The 22852-nt window shown below is 41.5% G+C and overlaps 2 protein-coding genes across 3 annotated transcripts in view; one reads left to right on the top strand and one right to left on the bottom strand.

Moving 5' to 3' along the window:
* The first annotated feature begins 772 nt into the window (after positions 1-772).
* Positions 773-22852, top strand: part of LOC126982282 (nuclear pore complex protein Nup133-like) — a 28726-nt gene continuing 6646 nt past the window's right edge. Inside the window, exons 1-16 of one of the 2 annotated variants that reach the window (XM_050834278.1) lie at positions 773-946; positions 2940-3113; positions 4289-4416; positions 5070-5272; positions 5603-5701; positions 6914-7135; positions 8409-8582; positions 9606-9741; positions 15586-15759; positions 16069-16222; positions 17866-18031; positions 18633-18860; positions 19347-19622; positions 19990-20211; positions 21807-22002; positions 22616-22749. In XM_050834278.1, the coding sequence (XP_050690235.1) occupies positions 2944-3113; positions 4289-4416; positions 5070-5272; positions 5603-5701; positions 6914-7135; positions 8409-8582; positions 9606-9741; positions 15586-15759; positions 16069-16222; positions 17866-18031; positions 18633-18860; positions 19347-19622; positions 19990-20211; positions 21807-22002; positions 22616-22749 (2682 nt within the window). In that variant the 5' untranslated portion in view covers positions 773-946; positions 2940-2943. Of the gene's footprint in view, positions 947-2939; positions 3114-4288; positions 4417-5069; positions 5273-5602; positions 5702-6913; positions 7136-8408; positions 8583-9605; positions 9742-15585; positions 15760-16065; positions 16223-17865; positions 18032-18632; positions 18861-19346; positions 19623-19989; positions 20212-21806; positions 22003-22615; positions 22750-22852 lie in introns of both variants that reach the window. The other variant, XM_050834277.1, reaches the window with a different exon arrangement.
* Positions 11022-14082, bottom strand: LOC126982285 (probable protein BRICK1-A). The gene is made up of 3 exons (XM_050834281.1): positions 13840-14082; positions 11948-12078; positions 11022-11473 (listed from the first exon to the last, which is right to left on the bottom strand). The coding sequence occupies exons 1-3, from the start codon at positions 13934-13936 to the stop codon at positions 11315-11317; spliced, it is 387 nt and encodes a 128-aa protein (XP_050690238.1). The 5' UTR covers positions 13937-14082; the 3' UTR covers positions 11022-11314.

Genomic DNA, 22852 nt, shown 5'->3' on the forward strand with positions numbered 1-22852 from the left:
GGTTACATAGAAAATTAACTATCAAATAAGCAACATGCCTCTGCCATTAATGCATTTTTTTTCAGTTTAAATGGCTTACGGGAGATGAAATATATTTAAAATTAAAGCTTTTTTCTCGCAATATTTACCTTATTACCTGTTTGAGACCAAAAAGCAATAACCTAAACACGTCTTCAAGCAATTATAAAGCTTCATATATTTGTTGTACTCCTTGAAATCATAAAAAAAATGCCGATACAAAACTGGAACACGACCAACAAGACCTAACGTTGCCAGATTGTCGTACTCGTCCTCATGTTTGCCAATTTCCGACTTAAAATCTGTCCCCACCACCACCGTAACTAGCTTTATATCTAGTTATCGTTAAAATGGTTAATTATCTCTGTTTTTGGCAATAGTTATAGGTCAAATACCGGTTAACACGATGCTCTGAGTACGATAACCCGGCAAAGGTGAACACGACCCAGATTAGTGTACTGATTGATTGATTGATAGTGTAGTGAGGAAGAATAGTGTATTATAGTTAGTAAGGATAGCTAGTGTATTGTAGTGAGGAAGGATAGTGTATTTTAGTGAGACTTTCCGCATGTTTTCGTTTTTCCTCTTCTTTTGACCCGTAACGCTTTGTATCGCTTCTCAGGTCCTCCTCCTCTCGTTCCTCCCTTCTTATTATTCACACACCTTCCTTTTCAGTGTTATTTTATTTTCTAACATGTAATAAAGTCACTTATCTTCACTTATTCATTTGTGCCCTTTTATCCCCAGGGGCGAAATCCCAAGCCACCTGTGACATCAAGTTCGGGATCAAGACCAGGCGTGAGGGATCTGGCGGGCGGGTGAAAGACTATACTTTTTTTCCGCGTGTTTCCGTGCTGAGTGCTGCGTGGTGCTGCTGAGGGGGTCCAGGAGCCGCCAGGGAGTCAGCACAAACCCCGGGCCCTGCGAGGTGAGGCAATGGAGTCATATAATAGCCTACCGCTCTCACCCGCCGCCGCTGCTTTTGAAAATTTACTGTTTGTTTGTATTTGTTTACCTTCTATCCTGGCCTTGTTGTTTTCTTTATTAATGTCCCAAATGCTTCTAATTACCGGCCCTTCCTTTGTATTGTCATAGGGGTGTGTTTAGCCTCCTTTTGAATATTTACTGTTTGTTTGCATTTGTTTACCTTCTATCCTGGCCTTGTTGTTTTCTTTAATAATATCCCGAGTGCTTCTAATTACCGGCCCTTCCTTTGTATTGTCATAGGAGTGTGTTTAGCCTCCTTTTGGAAATTTACTGTTTGTTTGTACAGGTTGAGAATCCCCTATCCGAAATCCCAGTACCGAGAGTTGCGAATTTTGGATTTTAAGGATGGGAGTGTCCGTAACCCGCTTTTGAAGATTTACTGTTTGTATTTGTTTACGTTCTATCCTGACCTTTTTGTTATCTCTATCAATATCTCAAGGGCTTTTTATTACCGGCCCTGCCTTTGTTTACTCATGGGAGCGTGTTTAGCCCTAGAGTACTCCCTGTCCCTAGTACCATGACAGCCACTGGGCCTCATCTTCCCGGTGATTTTTACTATGTAGCAGTGGTGGGCATAAGCAATTACATCAATACAAGGTCAAATTTATGGTAATCGATTATAATTCCCAGTAATCGATTACCAAATGGTTACTTGGTACTAATTAAAAGTCAAGAGTTTAAGTTCCATTTTGATTTTTTGTTAATTAAATATTGGTCCCTGGATATTTTTTTTTTATTATACATTTAATATTTGGTAAAGAGAGAGAGAGAGGGAGAGCACACAAACCATAACATTATACTTTATACTCTACCCATACTAGGGCCATACCTAAGGGGGGTATTCGGCCGGACGACCCCCCCCCCCCCCCATCTGCTAAAAATTCCACTTTATGAGCAGAAAAATGCACCCTAAAATGAAACTTTTGCAAAACCCCAAACCCCCGGCTGATTTGGCTTGCTTCGCTTGCCACTCGCCCCTCTTCAAGTGGCTATGAATGTCCACATTTAGTGAAAAAAGACCCCCCCCCCCCCCGCCCTATTACAGCTCTGGTTACAGTCTAGCAATATACCACTATATGATATATTTTAAGGTGAAAGTAATCAAATAGTAATTGATTACTAATACTTACCTGGATTTCTTACCTGGATGACCTTTCCCTATGAGCCATGCTAGAGGAAACCATCAGGCAAAGAACTGAAAGGTCTCACCAACCAATGCGCCAGCCTGTCCAAGCTCATCAAACAACAGAACATAACCTAATCCAATAAGACGCTGTAAAGCCACAAAAGTAATCAGAATAATCGATTACTGAAAGAATTGAGTATTGCCCATCACTACATTTTAAGTTTTAGTGGCAAAGTTCTTTATTAGGCATATAGATTCCAATTGTAGATTGTTTTTGTTTATTTATGGAACTTCAATGATTTTTTTTATTTTTTCACACCATTTTGTTTCCTGTTATTCTTATGCTTTACCAATCACACTCCTTTTCTCCCTAGTTCTTATGTTCTTATGTTTTCTTATGCTAAACCACTTCTCAATTTTTTGTCTATGTTACAAGTGTGGGGAGTTGGGTTTGAGGCCCTTAACAAGACCACATTCAAGTAAAAAAAACTGTCATTGATTTTGCATAATGTCTCGAGATTTTCAAAATGTCATAAAGTATTTTACCGAGATTCGTTACTTTACAGGCTCCCCCCCCCAAGCTGCCCCCTTTCCTGTGAAAAAGTGGCAGCAATAAACTACTATCCGTTTGTGTCCTCGAATTCTTTTCCTCTTCATTTCCACCTTTCAACTAAGAATGTTTTCATTTGTCTAATAAATAGTTTCTGTATCCTGTCAATCCCAGTACAGTTTATATTTTACTTCCTTCCTTCCATAACAGTAACAGGGGGCCCATAACACTAACCTCACCTCCTCCTCCCCCCCACAGCACCATGTTCACCCCATCATCAGAGCGAGGGGGTGTGGGGGTGGGGGTGACACCGCCGCCCCCCACCACCCCCGCCAGCTACTCCTCCGCCAGTGCCCGTGTGGCTGCCGCTCGGAGACGCAGCGGCCTGTTCACCACCCCTGGGGCACGCCGCTCACCCTTCGGCACACCAGGGTGAGAGAGAGAGAGAGAGAGAGAGAGAGAGAGAGAGAGAGAGAGAGAGAGAGAGAGAAAGGGCTGTATGTAGTAGTAGTGGTAGTAGCAGCAACATCTGTTAAAGTAAAATAAAAAAGTAACTGCTGAGAGAGAGAGAGAGAGAGTAACAGCTGTACATCTATAAAAAAAAAATAGAGAGAGAGAATTTAATGGCAACAATAGGCATCTTGTTTTCTTTTATCTTGTTCTCATTCTTGCCCTTCTGTTCTTTTTTTTTTCCCCTCAAAAACCACCACCACCACCACCACTAGTATAAACAGGAGAGAGAAAAAAACACACAATAGGTTTCCAACATTAACAATACCAAAGAAACAAACCGTATTTATCATCCTCTTGTATCTTTTCCTCCTTTCTGTAACGTAAAATTATTTCCAGAAGGGATTATCAAGGTAACTCTGACATTAAAACCTGATTAACTTATTTGTCATCTTATTCCTTTATATATCAGAATTAATGAGGGGAATTTATATAGATAGCCATGTAGTAGTTTAGTTGTTTTTATTTTGTTTCAGACCTTGTTGTTTGTTTTCACGGCAATTAAGAAGAAAATTCATATATATTCTTACCTTTATTTCTTGTTTTTATGAAGCAGTGAGTAGCGGGCTTTTTTTTATTGTTTTTTTAAGTCCTTGAACTGTTTCCTTTGCTGTAAAAAAAACACACATATTCTTTCCTTCATTTCTTGTTTTTATGGTAATTGAGAAAACTCGTATATATTCTTACCTTATTTTTTGTTTTTATTGTAATTAAGAAGAAAACTCATACATATTCTTACCTTTATTTTTTTGTTTTTATGGTAGTTAAGAAGAAAACTCATACATATTCTTACCTTTATTTTTTTGTTTTTATGGTAGTTAAGAAGAAAACTCATACACATTCTTACCTTTATTTTTTTGTTTTTATGGTAGTTAAGAAGAAAACTCATACATATTCTTACCTTTATTTTTTTGTTTTTATGGTAGTTAAGAAGAAAACTCATACACATTCTTACCTTTATTTTTTTGTTTTTATGGTAGTTAAGAAGAAAACTCATACATATTCTTAACTTTCCCTCCCTCCTGTTTGTCTTTTTTCACAGTAAATAAAAAGAAAACGTATTACCCTCTTGTTCTCTGCTTCCCACTCTCTCCCAGGCGTTCCACCCCCCTGAACCGCTCCCTGCAGACATCCCAGCTGGTGGAGACGAGCGGCCAGTACGCTATGGAGTCCTATGGCTCGTCTCTGCCCACGCTGGTCATGGAGGCGCTCAACTTTGCCGATCGTAAGTTATTTTTTACTCCTGAAACTAAACATTGAATTTATTTTTTCATTTTTTTTAGTTATTTTGTTTCTTATTTTTTTACTTTTTTCTCTTGTATTTGCTTCTATTATTTTATTTTACATATTCATTGTATTCACTAATTTATTTATTTATGATGAGGATTTAGTGACTTTCCCTGTTAATGATATAGACTCTGAGTGTATGTTGGTCTCCTAGAACTGTAGAACTTTTTATGGTTATTTTTCTGTTTACATTTTGGTCTTATCTCGTACTAATTCAACTCCATTCCTTCACTATTTTTTCTTATGCTATATCACTTCTCCATTATTTCCTATGCTTCTTATGCTGTACAAATCACATACCACTTCTTCCCTATGCCTTTTAAACTATCCAATCACTCCATTTTACTCCTGCTTTTTGTCCTATACCAAACATTCCAATTTATGCTATACCGTTTACTCCATTATTTCCCTTTGCTACTTAATCTATACCAAACACACTCAAATTCTAGCTATACAAATTCCTCTATCTTTTTCCTTGTTCTCCTAAACCTATACCAAGTTACCAACCACCTCAATTTGATCCCCAATGTATTTAAACCTATACCATCCACATCCCATTTTCCTCACCTCCATCTGTCTCCACCAACTCAGGCAATGTGGAGATCTCTGCCGTGCTGTCCGAGGAGGGCTGGGCATGGCTGGTGTGTGGCCGGCGTCTGTTAGTGTGGCGGTACAGACAGGAGGAGAGTCGCCCACGATTGGTTAATCATCAGTTCCGTGAGCTGACCTTGCCACCCTCGGACCTGGCTCACCGCGCTCAGCTGGTGGTCGTTTATACACCTACGGAAGGACAGGTGGGTGGGTGTGGGTGTGATAGTGTTAGGATATGTAGGTGTGGGTATGATAAATGTTAGGATATGTGGAATGGATATATAGTAGGTGTGGGTATCAGTGTTTGTATATGTGTTATGTGGAATCCTTGGAACAGAGAAGCGGATATCCGTGTCTTATGGTGTCTGTTTTCCCTAGGGCCACCTCTTTGGATTCTTTTTGGGAGCAGCGAGTAGCGGGCTTTTTTTATTACTGTTTCCATTTTTGTGTGGCCTTGAGCTGTCTCCTTTGTTGTAGAAAAGAAAAGAAAAAAAAGTAGAAATGTGTAATACCTCTGTCCCTCTCTCTCTCAGGTCCCTTCTTGCATAGCAGCGTCCCCCGAGGGCTTCGTTCGCTACTGGGCCACCATTACCCACGAGGCGTCCTACTGTGAAGTGAGCACGGAGCTACAGGTGGGTGCTGGGGAGTCATGGTGTGTGTGTGTGTGTTTGTTTACCTAGTTGTAGTTTTACGGGGCTTGGGCTTTACGCTCGTGTGGTCCCGTCTCCGTATCTACGTTTATCTAGCTTTTCCTTATGTGTGTGTGTGAGCCTGGAAACTGAGGGGATGAGAAAGGCAGACAGACTAAGAGAGAGAGATTGTGTATGTTTTTGTTTTATAGTGAACTGTGCCATTTTATTGTGTGTGTATATATGAGATGACAGACGTAGAGAGATGGATGACGTGTGTGTGTGTGTGTGCCTGGGAACTGAGGGGATGAGAAAGGCAGACAGACTGAGAGAAAGAGAGATTGTGTATGTTTTTGTTTTGTAGTGAACTGTGCCATTTTATTGTGTGTGTATGAGATGACAGACCCAGACAGACGTAGAGATAGATGATGTGTGTTTGTGTGTGTTATGGAGTGCTGTCCCATCTTACTGCGTGTTTACAATGAGGAGACATATAGAGTCGCATTATAAGACAGTTCACCGCCCAAGAACACCTATTTGACAAGGCTTTCATAGGAGTTGTAGGCATTTCCAGCAGTAGTTTTATGGCCCTGGTGGTAGTATGACCCTTCGTCTGTACCATGAACCTGAAGAAACACTCATTAGAACCTGACTGACCCGCCCTTTGACCTTTAGAAATAGCTGATGTGAGAGAGGAAAGTGTCTTTTAATACCGACCATAGACACAAAGTTAGAGATTTAATGCTTGTGTGTTTTGTGGTTACTTGTCTCAACTTAAAACAAGCCTTCGCCCTTTCTCAGAAGCTCTCACCCTTCCCCAATAAGATTCATCCTTCACCCTTTCCCCTGGAGTCCTTCCCACCAACCCCATCCCCTTCCTTTACAATCCCACACTTTTCCCAGCGGGCTTCGTGGTGCAGTGGTTAGCACACTCAGCGCACAACTGAGAGAGCCTGGGTTTGATTCCTGGGCGGAGTGGAAAAGTTTGGGCGGCTTTTCCGATACCCTACGCCCCTGTCCACCCAGGTATTAAACGGGGGTTGTGTCCCGTCTCGTATAATTCCATCCCCTTCTGTCTCTCTCCAGAATATGACCACAGATGTTGCGCCGACTAAACGAAACTTTCCAACTTTTCCCGCACTTTTCCTCAACAGACCTTCATTCATCTCTCTCCCTCACCACACACCCTAACCCTTCCACCCCTTCACCACCCAGGGACAGGAGTGCGAGAGCCTGGTGTCACTGGGGGCTGGTCTGGGCTGCCTCCTGGCCACCACCACCTCCACCACCCTCTTGCTGCAGCCTTCGGGGGGTCTCGGAGGTGGCCAGACCATCAATGTGCGACACCTCAAGGCTCCGGCGGGTCTCCTTGGGGGCATATCGCGACGGGTCTCATCCCTTATGTTCGGGTCTATGCCAACGCAGGCCCCTGAAGCGGTGAGTTGTGTGTGTGTTTGTGTGTTTGGATTGGTTTAGTTTTATTTATTTATTTATTTATTTATTTTTTTTTTATTTATTTATTTATTTTTTTTACTGGTAGGAGTAAGGAATGGTTACCTGTGAGTCTTATTGTTTGTATCCCGTCCGCTGCGATTGGTACGGATTTGGCCTTCACTGGTAGCCTGGTAACATACACTCCCAGGTCTTTCTCTGCCTCTGTGGTGGATAGTGGAGTGTTTCCCATATGGTATTGGTATGCTGGATATCCCTTCACTGGTAGCCTGGTAACATACACTCCCAGGTCTTTCTTTGCCTCTGTGGTGGATAGTGGAGTGTTTCCCATGTGGTATTGGTATGCTGGATATCCCTTCACTTGTAGCCTGGTAACATACACTCCCAGGTCTTTCTCTGCCTCTGTGGTGGATAGTGGAGTGTTTCCCATGTGGTATTGGTATGCTGGATATCCCTTCACTTGTAGCCTGGTAACATACACTCCCAGGTCTTTCTCTGCCTCTGTGGTGGATAGTGGAGTGTTTCCCATGTGGTATTGGTATGCTGGATATCCTCTCCCAAGGTACAGGACTTTACATTTTTCTTCATTGAATTGTAGCAGCCACTTTTGTTCCGTTCCTGTAGCTTGGTGAAGTCTTCTGGTAGGAAATCCGCGGCCAAGGGGTTAATGCTTAGTCTGTTCTCAGTTTATCTCTCTTACTTTATCGTTTAGATCTGTTTTCATCCTCCCAAGGGTGGATAGAGTAAATAGCCCTTATCTGTGAGTTCCGTTGGTTTAAGTGGTTGATCTCTGTTTTCAGTTAATCGTAAATGCTCTATGTGAAGGTTGATATAGTTAAAAGTGGCGTAAACATTCTGTGAACTACTTAATTTCATCACACCCCCTACTGAACGGTTTCCCCTTAGTTTTCTTTGAGGCCAAGTATAGAGGTCGACTTCTAAATGAATACTTTTTTCTATGGGGTTGAATTTATCCCTCATTTGAATGTAGTCATGAAGGGAAAAGGCGGAGGGTAAGCTCTTCCATGTGAATATAATGGGATGTTTTGCTACACTTTTTTGTTATTTCATTATTTATATTACTTATTTATTTATTTTCTTGAACTGGGTCCTTTACTATAAAAAAAAAATGTCTCCTCTTACATGAGAATATATGGCATGTCTGACTACAGCAGGATTTTGTTTCTTCATTATTTTTATTACCTCATTTATTTTCTTGAATGGGATCCTTTACTATAAAAAAAAAAATGTGTTTCAGAGGCTGGTACGGGCGGTGGGTGTGCCGGGCGCCCAGGGGGAGGAGCGGGCGGTGCTGGTGCTCTCGGCCAACAGCCTCCAGAAATGGTACCTCGCCCCGGGCCAGTCCGACCGCCTGGTGTACGAATGCAATGTTGAGAAGCACATCAGGGAGAGCTTCGTTGACCATGTCTGGGTGAGTAGGGAGCCAGGGTGTTTAGTCATTATTTTGTCATTGTTATTGTTTGATTTGTTTACCTGTTCATTCATTTGTTTATTTTGTGTGTGTTTTATAGGTATATCTCAAGCCAATGTTTTTTTTTCTTTGCGTTTTACCTAGTTGATTCTTGTGTGAGAGAATGTGTTGCTTCGGGCTTATTTATTATTTTATTTGTGTGTATGGGACAAGGCTTTTTGCTTAGTCTGTGGAGAGATAAGAGAAAGGGCATTGCAAGGAAGAAGGGTGGTAGGGTCTTTGGGACGAATCATAAATGGCAGAAGTGTGAGCATGGAGTAAAGAGGGATTTGAGAAATACAATAATAGTACCAACCCTCACATATGCAAGTGAAACGTGGGCATGGAATGAAAGTCAGGGGTCTAGAGTGCAGGCAGTGGAAATGAGTTATTTGAGGAGTGCATGTGGCGTGAGTAGAATGGATGGAATGAGTAATGAAAGTGTGTACGAGCATTTCCGAATGTGTCACTGGGGTGAAGGGAAGAAGTGTGGAGTGGTGGAAGAAGTGAAGCGACAGACCTTAAAGTGGTTTGGCCACATGGAGCGAATGGAGGAGAGTAAGATGACCGAAGTGTGTATGTGAGTGAGATAGAGGGAGGGAATGCTAGAGGACGACCTCCAGTGAAATGGAGGGATGGGGTGAAAGAGTACATTAGGGAGAGGGGGGAAAGATCTTTGAGAAACTTTGAGCAGGCAAGGAGGGAGTGTTTGGATAGAGAAAGTTGGAAGCTCTTCTGCCGTGGCCATCCCCTGGTGGGAGCTCCTAGGAGCAGACGTCGATTAAATGATGATGATGATGTGTTATTTACTATTTATTTAGACCTTTCATCAATTTTGTATTTATGTATTGATTTATATTGTTGTGTGGGTAAGTATGGAGCCAAAAAGTTGTTTATTGTTTTGTTTTCTCTGTCTGTCTTTCAAGTATCACATATCTACACAAGTCTAACTAATGTATGTGTGTGTGTGTGTGTGTGTTTCAGGGGCGGGAGCGTGCAGGCGCCACACAGCTGCGGGTGTGGCTGGTGGACATGCAGCCGGCAGCGGGCGGCACGGCGGTCATGATTCTCACTGCAGCAGTCAACCCCCAAGTATCCCAGCAGCTTGTCTATGCCCTGGGTGAGTAGATGACTTTTGATGTTTGATTGTATTTGCTTATTTTATTTATTTTTATAGCCTTTACAATTGTGTTCTTCAGGTAGTATATATAGTAGTTAATTGCATTGTTTTAGTTATCTGTTTCATGTGTTTTTCTTTATCTATCTATCTTTATCTCTGATGCCCTGTTCCTTCCGCGGCAGAAGTGTCTCCATCTTCCCATGTTCTGGCACTCCCTTTCAGCACACTCAATCCTACTACTTCTATCTCTCTCGCTCCAATACTCACTCTATTGATCTACTTCACTGGTGGTCTTCCCCTGACACCCCCTCCCTCAATCCTTCCCTCACACACTCTCTTCACGAATTCATTCTCGCCCATTCTCATCATGTGTCCAAACCATCTCGGCGCACCATGTTTCACCCTCTCCACCACTCCTTTCGCTGTCACGCCCATACCAAACCACTCATACAAGCTTTCACTATGTACTTTCTCCCTCCCATCCTAAAACACCGCATGCTCCTCTTACGTAGCTCATCGCCACTGCATGTACTCTCGATTGCTATGATGCACTCCATATCCACATCTGATGCATATGACAGAGTTGGCAGGATAATACCGTTCCTTATTCCCCTCTTTACCTCCATGGTCACGCTCCTTCTGTTCATAACTCTCTCCAATGCACCTACTACCTGTCCCTTCACTGCTCTTTCCCTCACCTCACCTCACCTCTTTTTCTTTATTTTACATATTCTTCACTTCCACCATCATCAGTTATATCAATTTCTGCCACGTTATTTAGAGTGGTTTATACATTACTGCTTACTGTAGATGCTGTTATTTCCTTTATAAAGCATGTGAACTTGAGTGTATGGTGTCTATTTGGGTTTATTTTTATGTATGTTCTTGGTTGTTTCCCTGGTGATTCAAGAAAAGGTAAGTTTTAACCCGGTAGCAGCGGGGATCATGTTTCTTAAAGGCCCCTCTAAGCGAGAAAAATGAGAAAAAATCATCACTCACACAAACCATTTCATAATATATATCAAAGCATTTGTGATCAGTTTATGCATCATCTATTTTGGGGGGTTTATATCATGGCACAAATTTGGCCCGTCGCTGCTACCAGGTTAAATGTCTGCACCAGTAGTCAGGCTATGATTTAGTATTACTGTGTACAGCTTTTGTATTACTTCTCATCATGTTGTGTGATGGCTACATTCATTAGTGCAGAGTATAGTCTTTTGGTAGGAATGAAAACAGACTCTCACAACAATCTAGCTCTGGGTAGATGAAACAGCATGCTTGTTACATACTTTTATATCAAAATATCAGAATTATCAGAATACAGTATTATCTCAGGAGAATGGGAACACCACTAACATTACGCAGCCACACAATATCACCATATAAAATAATACTGTTCAGCACCTAACAACACAACATCAAAAATTAATCTAACAGTACAGCCCAACATCGAGCATGGCATCAGATTTTAACGTAAAGAAATAATAATCAAGTGGCAATTAATGTATGTGGTGTTCCGATTCTCCTGCAATTCATCGGTGTAGCAAGTGTTATGGTGCTGCCGCCTCCGCTAGTTTAGTGTTTCCCCCTTGGTGACGCGAGCCTCGAGGTACTCAATGCGTCGCTCCAGCATCGTCAGCTTCTCGTTGAGCTGACTGAGTTTGCTGCGGCAGGACATGTCGAAGCTGTTGAGGAAGTCCCCGATGCGCTTGATGTTGCTTGTGATAACCTGCGGCAGAACAAACATGTAGTAATTATCCCTCATTTTTTATTTATTTATTTAGTATGTAGTTTAGTTTACAAAGGATGCGGCTCAAGGGCAACAAAAAGAGTACAAAAAAAAAGCTCGCTACTCGCCGCTCCCACAAAAGTAAAGAGTAGCCAAAAGAGAGGTCAATTTCAGGAGGAGAGAGGTGTCTTGATACAGTCTTCTTGAAATAGGTCAAGTCATAGGCAGGAGGAAATACAGAACAGGAACTTCTAATGAGAAAACCACAGGAAAAAAAAAAAAAGATTCAGACATATCACTGGAGCATTAAGAGTTCCATATTGAGAGATTATTATTATATGAAATGATCTTAGTTTTCCATGGTAATCTAAACCTAACCTCACCAAATAACAATACGCTTAGGGATTTAAATTGTTGACCACTGTTGACGTTTCTATGAGCGATAATTGATGTTAGTTAAAACCTCTGCCGCACCTCAATGTACTCGCGGTTGGCCCAGTCATGTTGGATCTGCTGTGTGATGACTTGGTTCCGCGCAGACATCTTGGCAGCACTCTTTAGCAGCTGGTGGTGGTGGTTGTGGTGGCTCGGCAGGGATGGGTCACCTGCTCAGATAAAGGTTGGGTTATTCATTGTATCAAAAAGGGACGAGTCATTTAATTTTTTTGTATTGTTTATTGCGTATTTTATATGACTGGCTTTCTTATGGTGGTAGAAAGTTGTAATGTGAGAACTATATAATGAATAGGTCTTTTATTGTCTCCGAACATTTACTTGAATTTTATATATACTGTAGCCGTTTCAACACTAATTTTAACGTAAATCCATACGACAAAACTAACCTAAATTATTTGAGTAGTTTTAGAAGTATATTCAATAAAAAGTAAACACATCAAATGATACTGCAGCTCCGACTAGAAAATGAGCCGTGCCTAAGTAACATAACCACCTAAACAGTAATGTAATCCTCGTTAAATATCAACCCAGCCCCTCGACATTGTAAAGCAGCCTCCCTTGATATCCTGGTAATGTATGTAATAGCCCTGTTTAGGTGAATATTGATAATTACACCCACTCCAAGATGATAGAGCATTAGCATAGAGCATAGAGCCCATTACCAAACTCATGCCCTACTCACTGAAAACTAACAGAAACCCGCCTTGGCACCTCCTATGGAATCTGGGTCCCACCTTGCTCACCTTCTACCCGCGGGCCAAAGTTGCCAATTATGTATTTTCTGCTGCAGTGTTACCACGCTGGGCAAGGGGGCCAAGGGACGCATATTTTAACTACTCCAACATAACCTTTTAGAACCTAACCTCTAATGGGAGGTCTTTGCCCCCCTCGACCCCCCCCACATGTATGATGTGCCGGTAAAGCTAGAGAAGTACAACAGTATGGGAGAACTTGGAAAGGTTATTATCTCGTGGGGGGAATATTTGAGGCGCGTAGTGAATCTCCATATTTACCACGAAACTATTACAAAGTGTTCATATTTTTTAATATATGACAATATGGAAGGGAGCGCTGACAGGATGGTTTGCTCACTCAGCGTGGTAATGCTGCAGCAGAAAATGCATAACTGGCAACTTTGGCCCGTGAGTAGCAGCTGAGCCAGGCAGGCAGGACCCGGATTCCATAGGAGTGCCCCTGCCTTAACCGAACATATAGTAATGGAAACCTATTACCACTTAATTACTTGCCTGAATATTAGTAAAGATAAATATGCGATGGAAATGGTTATCAAAAAGCAACGATTGGCGCGTCTAAATCTATCAGTAGAGGTCGACTTTCAAAATTGGGTGTGATTCCAGACAAATAGCACAGTTTGTTGTCCGGCTATACGTGAAGAGGTACAGATAACAGAGAGGACAGATAATAGAGAAATAAGAGGTACAGATAGTAAATAAATAAAGAGGCTCAGTTAATAAAGAGGAGATTATAGGTAAATAAAGAGGTACAGATAAGAAATAAATAGAGGCAGTTAATAAAGAGGACAGATAAGAAATAAATACAGAGGACAGATAATGAAGAAATAAAGAGGACATAGTAAATAAATAAATAAAAGAAAAGTAGAATAAATAAATAAAGGAGGAAAGTATAAGTAGAAAGTGATGATAAGGAGGACAGATAAGATAAACAAAGACGTACATATAATAAATAAATAAACAAAAAGCTACAAATAATAAAATAAACAAGAAAAACAACAACCGGGAAGTAAAAAAAAGTCCTGGGCATCACGGTAACCATTTTGAGGGCACGGCTTCCGTCACCCACCAGACCCAAACCTCACCCTCAAACACCTACAAATCACCTAAAAACACACATATTCATCATTAATAGGCCTAAATATGCTGCTTGCTTACCCTGGTGCCTAGCGGAGGGCGTGGAGGGAAGGGAGGGGCCGCCTGGTTGAGGTTGTTTACATACGGCACTGCGGCCCAGGGACTCCTCTCTATCCATCTTATTTGCCCTTATTTGCTTGCTTTTGTGGGGTATTTAAGGGTGGTGTGGTTTGTTTGGAGTGTTTGGGGTGAGTGTAGGACCGGGAGGGGGAACTGGAGTGGTATTGATTGTTGATTATGCGGACCGTCCCGAGGTGGAGTTTGGACGAGTCGCCACGAGGTGTTCCGGCCCCGCGCTTTTTGAATTTGGGAACTTGGCGAGATTGTTGTTAGCTTCTATGTTATTCATCCGGCTTCCAATGCTTATAATGATATTTGTATACGGAAAAACGAAATACAGATAAAGTCAACATTAAGAATATATGAATTGTACAAAAAGGACTTAAAAGAAGAAACTTGGGCAGATAACACTCTGGGTACAAAATTAATATTAAGAGGAAGATCTAACACCCTAACTCTAAACTGGAGGAGAAGGTTTCAAAGTAAAAGTGAGGAGTTTCCGTGCTGTGGTGCAGAAATAGAAACCTTGGAACATTTTCTGCTGGACTGTGAAGAATATACAGAAATAAGACAAAACCAAAACTTTATATAGAACACAGAAAACCAAAGACTACTAATAGCCGATATACTAGTGTTTCAACCATTAACTCTGGAAAAACTTGAAAACAGAAAAAACTATATCACAACAATATGGAGCAGAAGAAAAGAGAAAATTGAACAAGACTTAAAGACACAACAACACCAATCAACAATCAAGAATAAGTCATAAGTGGGAGCCATTACAAAGACAATCCCAAGCCTACTACTGGACTCGACCGGATAATGGTGCCGCCAACGTAATAAGAACTGGGATAACAATAGCCACTTATACAGTGCGTCTTTTCATACTACCACATCATAAGAATAAAATATAATGTTATCCAAGTTATCCCTTAAAAAATGTATCCTTGCTTACCTTTAGTGATAGTTTAATAAGACGCATGGGAGTCAGCACTATTAAAGGGGAAGATTTTTAACCCTGCAAAAATACTTCCAAATCCATCACTCATATATTTATTGACTACATTGGCGAATAGTTATTATGTTGCATATTTTGACCCCCCCCCAAAAAAAAAAGTTAGAGAAATTATAAATAGGCCTATGTAAGTACAGGACAAGATTTACATTGTTTAAATAGTAAAAGCAATGTTAAATATCTGTAATGTTTTGTATTTCAGCTTTGGCCACAAACTAATATATCACCTCATGAAAATAGTAATCAAGATCTCAAATTTTAAACAAACTTAATAACCAAAATATTTAAAGTTATAAGTAATGTAATTCTAAATACCCACCACAAATAGTAAATAGATGATATGAATTAGTAATAAACTATTCATTCATTCATTCAAGAGGAGAGTATCAGGACATCTCTCCTCCCGAAATTGACCTCTTTCGACCACTCCTGTTTACTCTTTTATATAGGAGCAGAGATTAGCGTGTCTCTCTCTCTCTCTCTCTCTCTCTCTCTCTCTCTCTCTCTCTCTCTCTCTCTCTCTCTCTCATTTGTTTTCATTGTTTTTTCTTCTTTTTACAGCTTCATACATAAATACATACATACATACATCTCTCTCTCCCCCCCCTTGAGCTGCTTCCTTTACTGTAAAAAGAAAAAAAATCAGTCTTGTCCCTCCCACATCCTAAATTCCTTCTCTCCCCATCCCTCAGCCACCATGGAGACAGGTGGCAGCACTCCCCCGTCATCGGTGAGCAACTTCTCGGTGCTGAAACACTCCGAGTACTACCAGGACTCAGCGGAGAACGTGCTCCTGGCCCAGCGGTTCCTCCTGTGCGGCACCACGGCCTACATCTACAACAAGAACACTGTGCTCTGCGTGTCAGGTATTGCCGAAGAAGTTTAGTTTTCCTTATCTTCCTTCATACACATTTGGGATTTGCAGATTAACTTTACATTTTAGCTTATATACTCATTTCTTAAGACTTAATACTTTCTCTATAATTAAGCTTTTTTTTTCAATGATAGTTTTATGTATTTACTGTTCTCATTATTGTGTATTGCTCATAATTCTCTTCAGCTTAGTTAATCGTAAAATTTATATACATCTCTTGGTGGAGTAACAGTAGTAGTAGTAGTGGTAGTAATAGTAGGAGTAGTAGGAGTGTTCCCACTTCACCGGGTGTTTCCAGCAGTGGGTGAGGGGGACAGCGGTGACCGGGTGGAGTTCTCGGGTGCCAGCGACAGCATCTTGGGTGTGGGCCGCTCCCAGAGGCTACCGCTCTTCTTCTCGGCCAACCACGGCATTGTGTCCATCACCCCCACCGCTGCCAATACCAGTGCTATAGGGTGGGTCATGATCTCTTGGTAGTGCATTTATTTATTTTATTGTGTTTTTTATTTTTTTATTTATTTATTTATTTATTTATTTATTTTTTTTTTTTCCAGCACTGTCTAAATCAGGGGTGTGGAGTCGGAGTATAAATTTTCCGACTCCGACTCCGGCCAAAAGTAGCCGATTCCACTGACCCCAACTCCACACCCCTGGTCTAAATTTGCTAGTACTAAATTCCTGGATGTGTAGATGACCGTCAGATTTTGATTGTACTTTTCTTAGTTTTTAAAATCAGCACAACAGTAATTTTCTCAGCTGTTTAAAACGAGGACTTGCTTTAGTCTTTTTGCTTTTTAAGATAGGCACTTAAAATACTCTTCACACTTTTTCAAATTTAATACATTCAGCGTTGGGATTCTAAAAAGCTCATAACATCATCATTCAGCCTATATTCCACTGCAAGACATGTACCTCTCCCAAGCCTTTCCATTTCTTTCTATCCTGGAGGCAAAAGGCTTATATAAAGAGAAGTATCCCACAACATGACCAGTAAGCTTTTTTCCGTCCTAGAGGCAAAAGGCTTATTTAAAGAGAACTATCCCAAAACATGACCAGTAAGCTTTTTTCCATCCTAGAGGCAAAAGGCTTATTTAAAGAGAACTATCCCAAAACGTACCAGTAGGCTTTTTTCCATCCTAGAGGCAAAAGGCTTATTTAAAGAGAACTATCCCAAAACGTACCAGTAGGCTTTTTTCCATCCTAGAGGCAAAAGGCTTATTTAAAGAGAACTATCCCAAAACGTACCAGTAGGCTTTTTTCTGTCCGGGAGGCAAAAGTCTTATTTAAAGAGAACTATCCCAAAACGTACCAGTAAGCTTTTTTCTGTCCTAGAGGCAAAAGGCTTATTTAAAGAGAACTATCCCAAAACATACCAGTGAGCTTTTTTCTGTCCTAGAGGCAAAAGGCTTATTTAAAGAGAACTATCCCAAAACGTACCAGTAAGCTTTTTTCTGTCCTAGAGGCAAAAGGCTTATTTAAAGAGAACTATCCCAAAACGTACCAGTAGGCTTTTTTCTGTCCTGGAGGCAAAAGGCTTATTTAAAGAGAACTATCCCAAAACGTACCAGTAGGCTTTTTTCTGTCCTAGAGGCAAAAGGCTTATTTAAAGAGAACTATCCCAAAACGTACCAGTAGGCTTTTTTCTGTCCTAGAGGCAAAAGGCTTATTTAAAGAGAACTATCCCAAAACGTACCAGTAGGCTTTTTTCTGTCCTGGAGGCAAAAGGCTTATTTAAAGAGAACTATCCCAAAACATGACCAGTGAGCTTTTTTCTGTCCTAGAGGCAAAAGGCTTATTTAAAGAGAACTATCCCAAAACGTACCAGTAAGCTTTTTTCTGTCCTAGAGGCAAAAGGCTTATTTAAAGAGAACTATCCCAAAACGTACCAGTAGGCTTTTTTCTGTCCTAGAGTCAAAAGGCTTATTTAAAGAGAACTATCCCAAAACATGTACCAGTAGGCTTTTTTTGTATCATCCTATTATTACTATCCTTTAACTCCTTTGTCATCTTTTTTTGTCTTCTTCATTGTCATCTTCTTCATCTTCTCTATAACTGCCTTATTTACTATAAAACAAATACCACACCTCTACTACCGCAGGGGTCTGATCAATGAGAGCCTGATGGAGGAGGGGGCGTCCCGGATGGCGGAGGGGCTGAACCTGACCATGGGGAGCCTGGCAGAGGGTGGGGCAGACCAGGACAAGGCCACCAGACTCCAGGCGGCCTTCCTCCACTACAACAAGGGCAATGTAGCGCAGTCACAGGTGAGAGGAATGTTCTACCTTTTATTCTGCTTCTTCTTTTTATTCTGATACTCATGTGATATGTTATGGAACCTAATCTACCCTACCCTAACCTAACCTAACCTAATATTACTTAACCTACCCTAACATTACCTAACCTACCCTACCTTAACCTAACCTTACTTTACTCTGATGTCAAGTATTTCCTATCCTAACCTAACATTACCTAGCCTAACCTAACCTAACATTACCTTACCTAACCTAACCTAACCTACCCTAACATTACCTAACCTAACCTGCCCTACCTTAACCTAACCTTACTTTACACTGATGTCAAGTATTTCCTAACCTAACATTACCTAGCCTAACCTAACCTAACATTACCTAACCTACACTAACATTACCTAAACTACCCTAACATTACCTAACCTACCCTAACATTACCTAACCTAACCTACCTTAACCTAATCTTACTTTACACTGATGTCAAGTACTTCCTTTATCCTGATGTTGAGTGCAAGGATACCATAATAAACTCAGATGTCTTCCCTTTTATGATCATCAAACTCAGATTTTTCACATTGGTTCATAATGACAATCTCTCTTCCCTCCACCCCCACAGCTGTTACTCGACGACCTGTTCCCGGGCTCAGACACCTCACAGTTGGACTCCGCCGTGCTGCAGCTGTCCATCGCCCTGCTAGACGACTCCCCGGCCACAGATCCACGCTGGGCCGAGGCGCTCAAGGGGTCGGCAGGAGGGACGATCGCGCCAACCTCACTCATCGTCCTCAACCAACTGAGAGACAAGACCACGGCACATCAGTACTTTATTAACTTCCTCCAGCAGGTGTGTGGGTGTATGTGCCTGTTTGTGGGTGTTTGTATTGGTTGGGTTTGTGTTACCTTACCTGTTTGTACTTGTTTGTGTTTTCGGGATGGAGTCAAGATGGTTGTTTTTATTGCTTATGTTTTGTTATATGGTTCTACTAAGTTATGTATGCCTTTGACAGAATGGTGTGTAAGAGAGAGAGAGAGAGAGAGAGAGAGACAGTCAGACAGGCAGAGAGAGAGACCGAGACAAAGATACAGACAGATAGGCAGAGAGACAAACACACACACACACACATACACACACACACACACTCACACACACACACAAAGAGAGAAGCAAACAGCCCACCAAAACAAGTAAACAAATAAACAAACTTGAAGAAAACCTTGTAAAAAAAATGAAAAAATACCCTTAGAAAACAAAACTAAACCTCTCTAATTTTTTATGTGTGTGCAAAGATAACCAAAGCCTCTAACGTCTAACCCTTCCTGTGTGCCTCAGATGGGGTTGTGGCAGCAGCTGAGTGCCGGCGTAGTGAAGGACACACGCGTAGCCACCAAGACGTGCCTCGCCGAGCATGGCCAGCGCCTCGCCTTCGCCACAGCCCTCCGCAATCTCCACAACGAACACCAGGACCTCGTGGACTCGGCAATCAAGCATGTTGTGGCGGAGCGCGGTGAGGTCCCCAAGAACAAGCTGACGTATGCCGATCTGTTCTACCGCCGTGTTAGCCAAGTGGAGGACATCATCGCCGGGGTTCTGAGGGCCCAGGAGGAGGTGAGGGAGAGGCCATGAGGTTACCAGAATCCATCAGAGGAGTAGAAATATAGAAGGGTTTTAATATATGGATGGGAATATAACATGGTTAGAGACTGAATATGCCTGAGGAACCTAACACACTTTTCTTGTATACTTCAAACACACATACTTATTAGATGTCACACACACACACACACACACACAAACACACATTTCTTATTTCACCTGAGACACACACACACACACACACACACACACACACACAACATTCTTTTGCATATTACACACACACACACACACACGCACATACACACACCATTCTCTGCACCCAACACACACACACACACACCATCACCCATCACCCTAACACACCCTCCCCTCCCAGGTCCTCTCCGCTGATGTAGCTCCACGTGATGCCGTCGCTACCATCCACTCCGTCAACAAGCTCCTCCTGGCCCTTCTCCACACCGCCCGGGCCCCCTCCCCCACCGTGCCCGCCTCCACCACCACCACTGACCAGCCCCTTGAACATGTACCCTGGACCGCTGCGAGAGGGGCTAAGGGAACTCGCACTCTCCTCCTACAGCAACACCAGACCACCGTACAGGTAACACTAGTCTTTGTTTATACTGTGGGTGATTCGTTTTTGTTGACCTGTTTTTCAAGGCAACTCTCTATCGCCTTGAGAAGTATTAGTTGTGAGAGCCGAAAGCATCTGAGGATATGGGCAATAGTCATTCTGCTACTAAGTGTGAAGTAAATAGATAAAGATTGATGTGTTAGTATGTATCACAGCTCCTTATTGCCCTCACCTGACGAGCCATTCAGAGTGAGGCTGCGCAGGAGCTGAGAGCAAACTGCCATGCGGGGAAGAGTCACCAAGAGATTAGGCGACTCTTTTGGAAAGCAGGCAAACATTTATTAAGAGTATTTATTTGTGTGTTAACCCTTTCAATACGGTGATGGAGACGTCGGCATCACAGTATGGAAAGGGTTAAGAGGAAATGGAAGAAGATTAACCCTCTTTGAAACCTCTTAACCCTCTTTGAAACCTCTTAATCCTCTTTGAAACCTCTTAATCCTCTTTGAAACCTCTTAACCCTCTTTGAAACCTCTTAATCCTCTTTGAAACCTCTTAACCCTCTTTGAAACCTCTTAATCCTCTTTGAAACCTCTTAACCCTCTTCGAAACCTCTTAACCCTCTTTGAAACCTCTTAACCCTCTTTGAAACCTCTTAATGCTCTTTGAAACCTCTTAATCCTCTTCAGAACCTCTTAATCCTCTTTGAAACCTCTTAATCCTCTTTGAAACCTCTTAATCCTCTTTGAAACCTCTTAATCCTCTTTGAAACCTCTTAATCCTCTTTGAAACCTCTTAATCCTCTTCAAAACCTCTTAATCCTCTTTGAAACCTCTTAATCCTCTTCAAAACCTCTTAATCCTCTTTGAAACCTCTTAATCCTCTTCGAAACCCCTTAATCCTCTTTGAAACCTCTTAATCCTCTTCGAAACCTCCTAATCCTCTTCGAAACCCCTTAACCCTCTTCAAAACCCCTTAATCCTCTTCCATTTCCTCTTAACCCTTTCCATACTGTGACGCCGATGTCTGTGTCACGTATTGAAAGGGTTAATGGCTGGAGTGTCTGGAATGTGTTATAATTGTATCAGGATGATGTATAGAATGTCAAATTTGTTCATTGTTATTGTCTTGTATAAATCATTCTGCAGTATGCTTTTCCTAGATACACTAATTCCTTCTCCATTTTTTTTTTTTTCATTTTTTCATTTTAATTTTCCAGAAACCATACTCTACTTTTTTTTCTCGTTTTCAATCCAATTTACTTCTTACTCTATTATTCAGCACATTACTATCCACTTTTTATGTTCATTTTCAGTCTAACTTATTTCTCATTCATTTCATTTATTTATTATTATTACAGTCGTCCCTCAGATAGTACAGTTTCCAATAGTTCGGTTTTGGTTTTATGTGGATTTTCTAAGATTTTTCAGGATTTTAAAATTTCCCAACGACCAGGAAATTTCAAAATCCTAAAAGATCATCCGTGACAATCCGTATAAAACCAAAACCGAACTATTGAAAACCATACTATTTGAGGGACAACTATTATTATTATTACATATTTTATTTATTTATTTATTTTTATCATTCTAACTTCATTCTCGCTCTGTTTCGGTGGACAGGTTGGGCTGGTGAGGGCCGAGGACAGCACCACAAGGTCCAGACTGTACGGCCAACTTGTGGACTTGGCCGACTTCATCCTGGGCGACTACCAGCCTCACCTGCAGTCCCTGGCCGCCCTGCCCCTGGCCCACGACGCCCACCAGGCCCTGCTCAAGGAGTACCGACGCGACCGATACAACCTCATCGCACCCTTAGGTAGAGAGACGGGCACTGCTCTTTTGGTTGTTTTTTGTGGTTAGCCGGAAGTTTTATTTATTTATTTAATTGACCTCTCGTTTGGCCGCTCATTACTTTTGTCTTTGAGGGAACGGCGATTAGTGGGCTTTTTTTATTTCTTTTATTTTTATTTATTTATTTATTTGTTTGTTTATTTTGCCCTTGACCTGTTTCTTTAGCTTTAAAAAAAAGGATAAGAGAGGAAACGTAAAAGCTGGCTGTTCCAAAGTTTACCAGTGAAAGGAGTGAAAGAGAAAGTGCTGGTCAACTCTTGCATAATGGATTGGGATAGTATAGGGATGAGCTAGAGTGGAAAGCAGTTGATTATGTTTTGTTTTGTTTCTAAGAATGAGCTGAGTTTCTGTGTGTAATAGTTACTGATGGTTTTATTTAGTGTTGGCTTAAAATTTACACATATCAGACAAATTGCAAGTAAAAACAAAATGAGTTAAAATGGGAGAATGAGGGAGTGTTCGGGTGTGTTGTGCGTGTGTGTGTGTGTGTGTGCGCAAATTTCAGGTATTTGCACCACACGGAAAACATTAACCCTACAAGTCAGTCATGTGTGTGTGCGTACCTTTGTGTGTTGCAGTGGAGGGTGAGCAGTACGACCAGGCGGTGAGTCTGGCGGAGAAGTACTGTGACTTCCGCACCTTAGTGGAGGTGTGTGACCGCACCAACAACCAGGAGCGACTCACCCAGTATATGAACATGTTTGGCTCGGAGGTGAGGACGGGGTTGGGCTTATTGATGGTGTTAGATTTATTTACTTATTTACATTATTTTTTTCCTTTATTACTTCTTGTGTTTTTTTTAACCCGGTAGCAGC

The sequence above is a fragment of the Eriocheir sinensis genome, chromosome 50 (genome assembly GCF_024679095.1).
Source record: "Eriocheir sinensis breed Jianghai 21 chromosome 50, ASM2467909v1, whole genome shotgun sequence".
Classification (NCBI taxonomy): Eukaryota; Metazoa; Arthropoda; class Malacostraca; order Decapoda; family Varunidae; genus Eriocheir; species Eriocheir sinensis.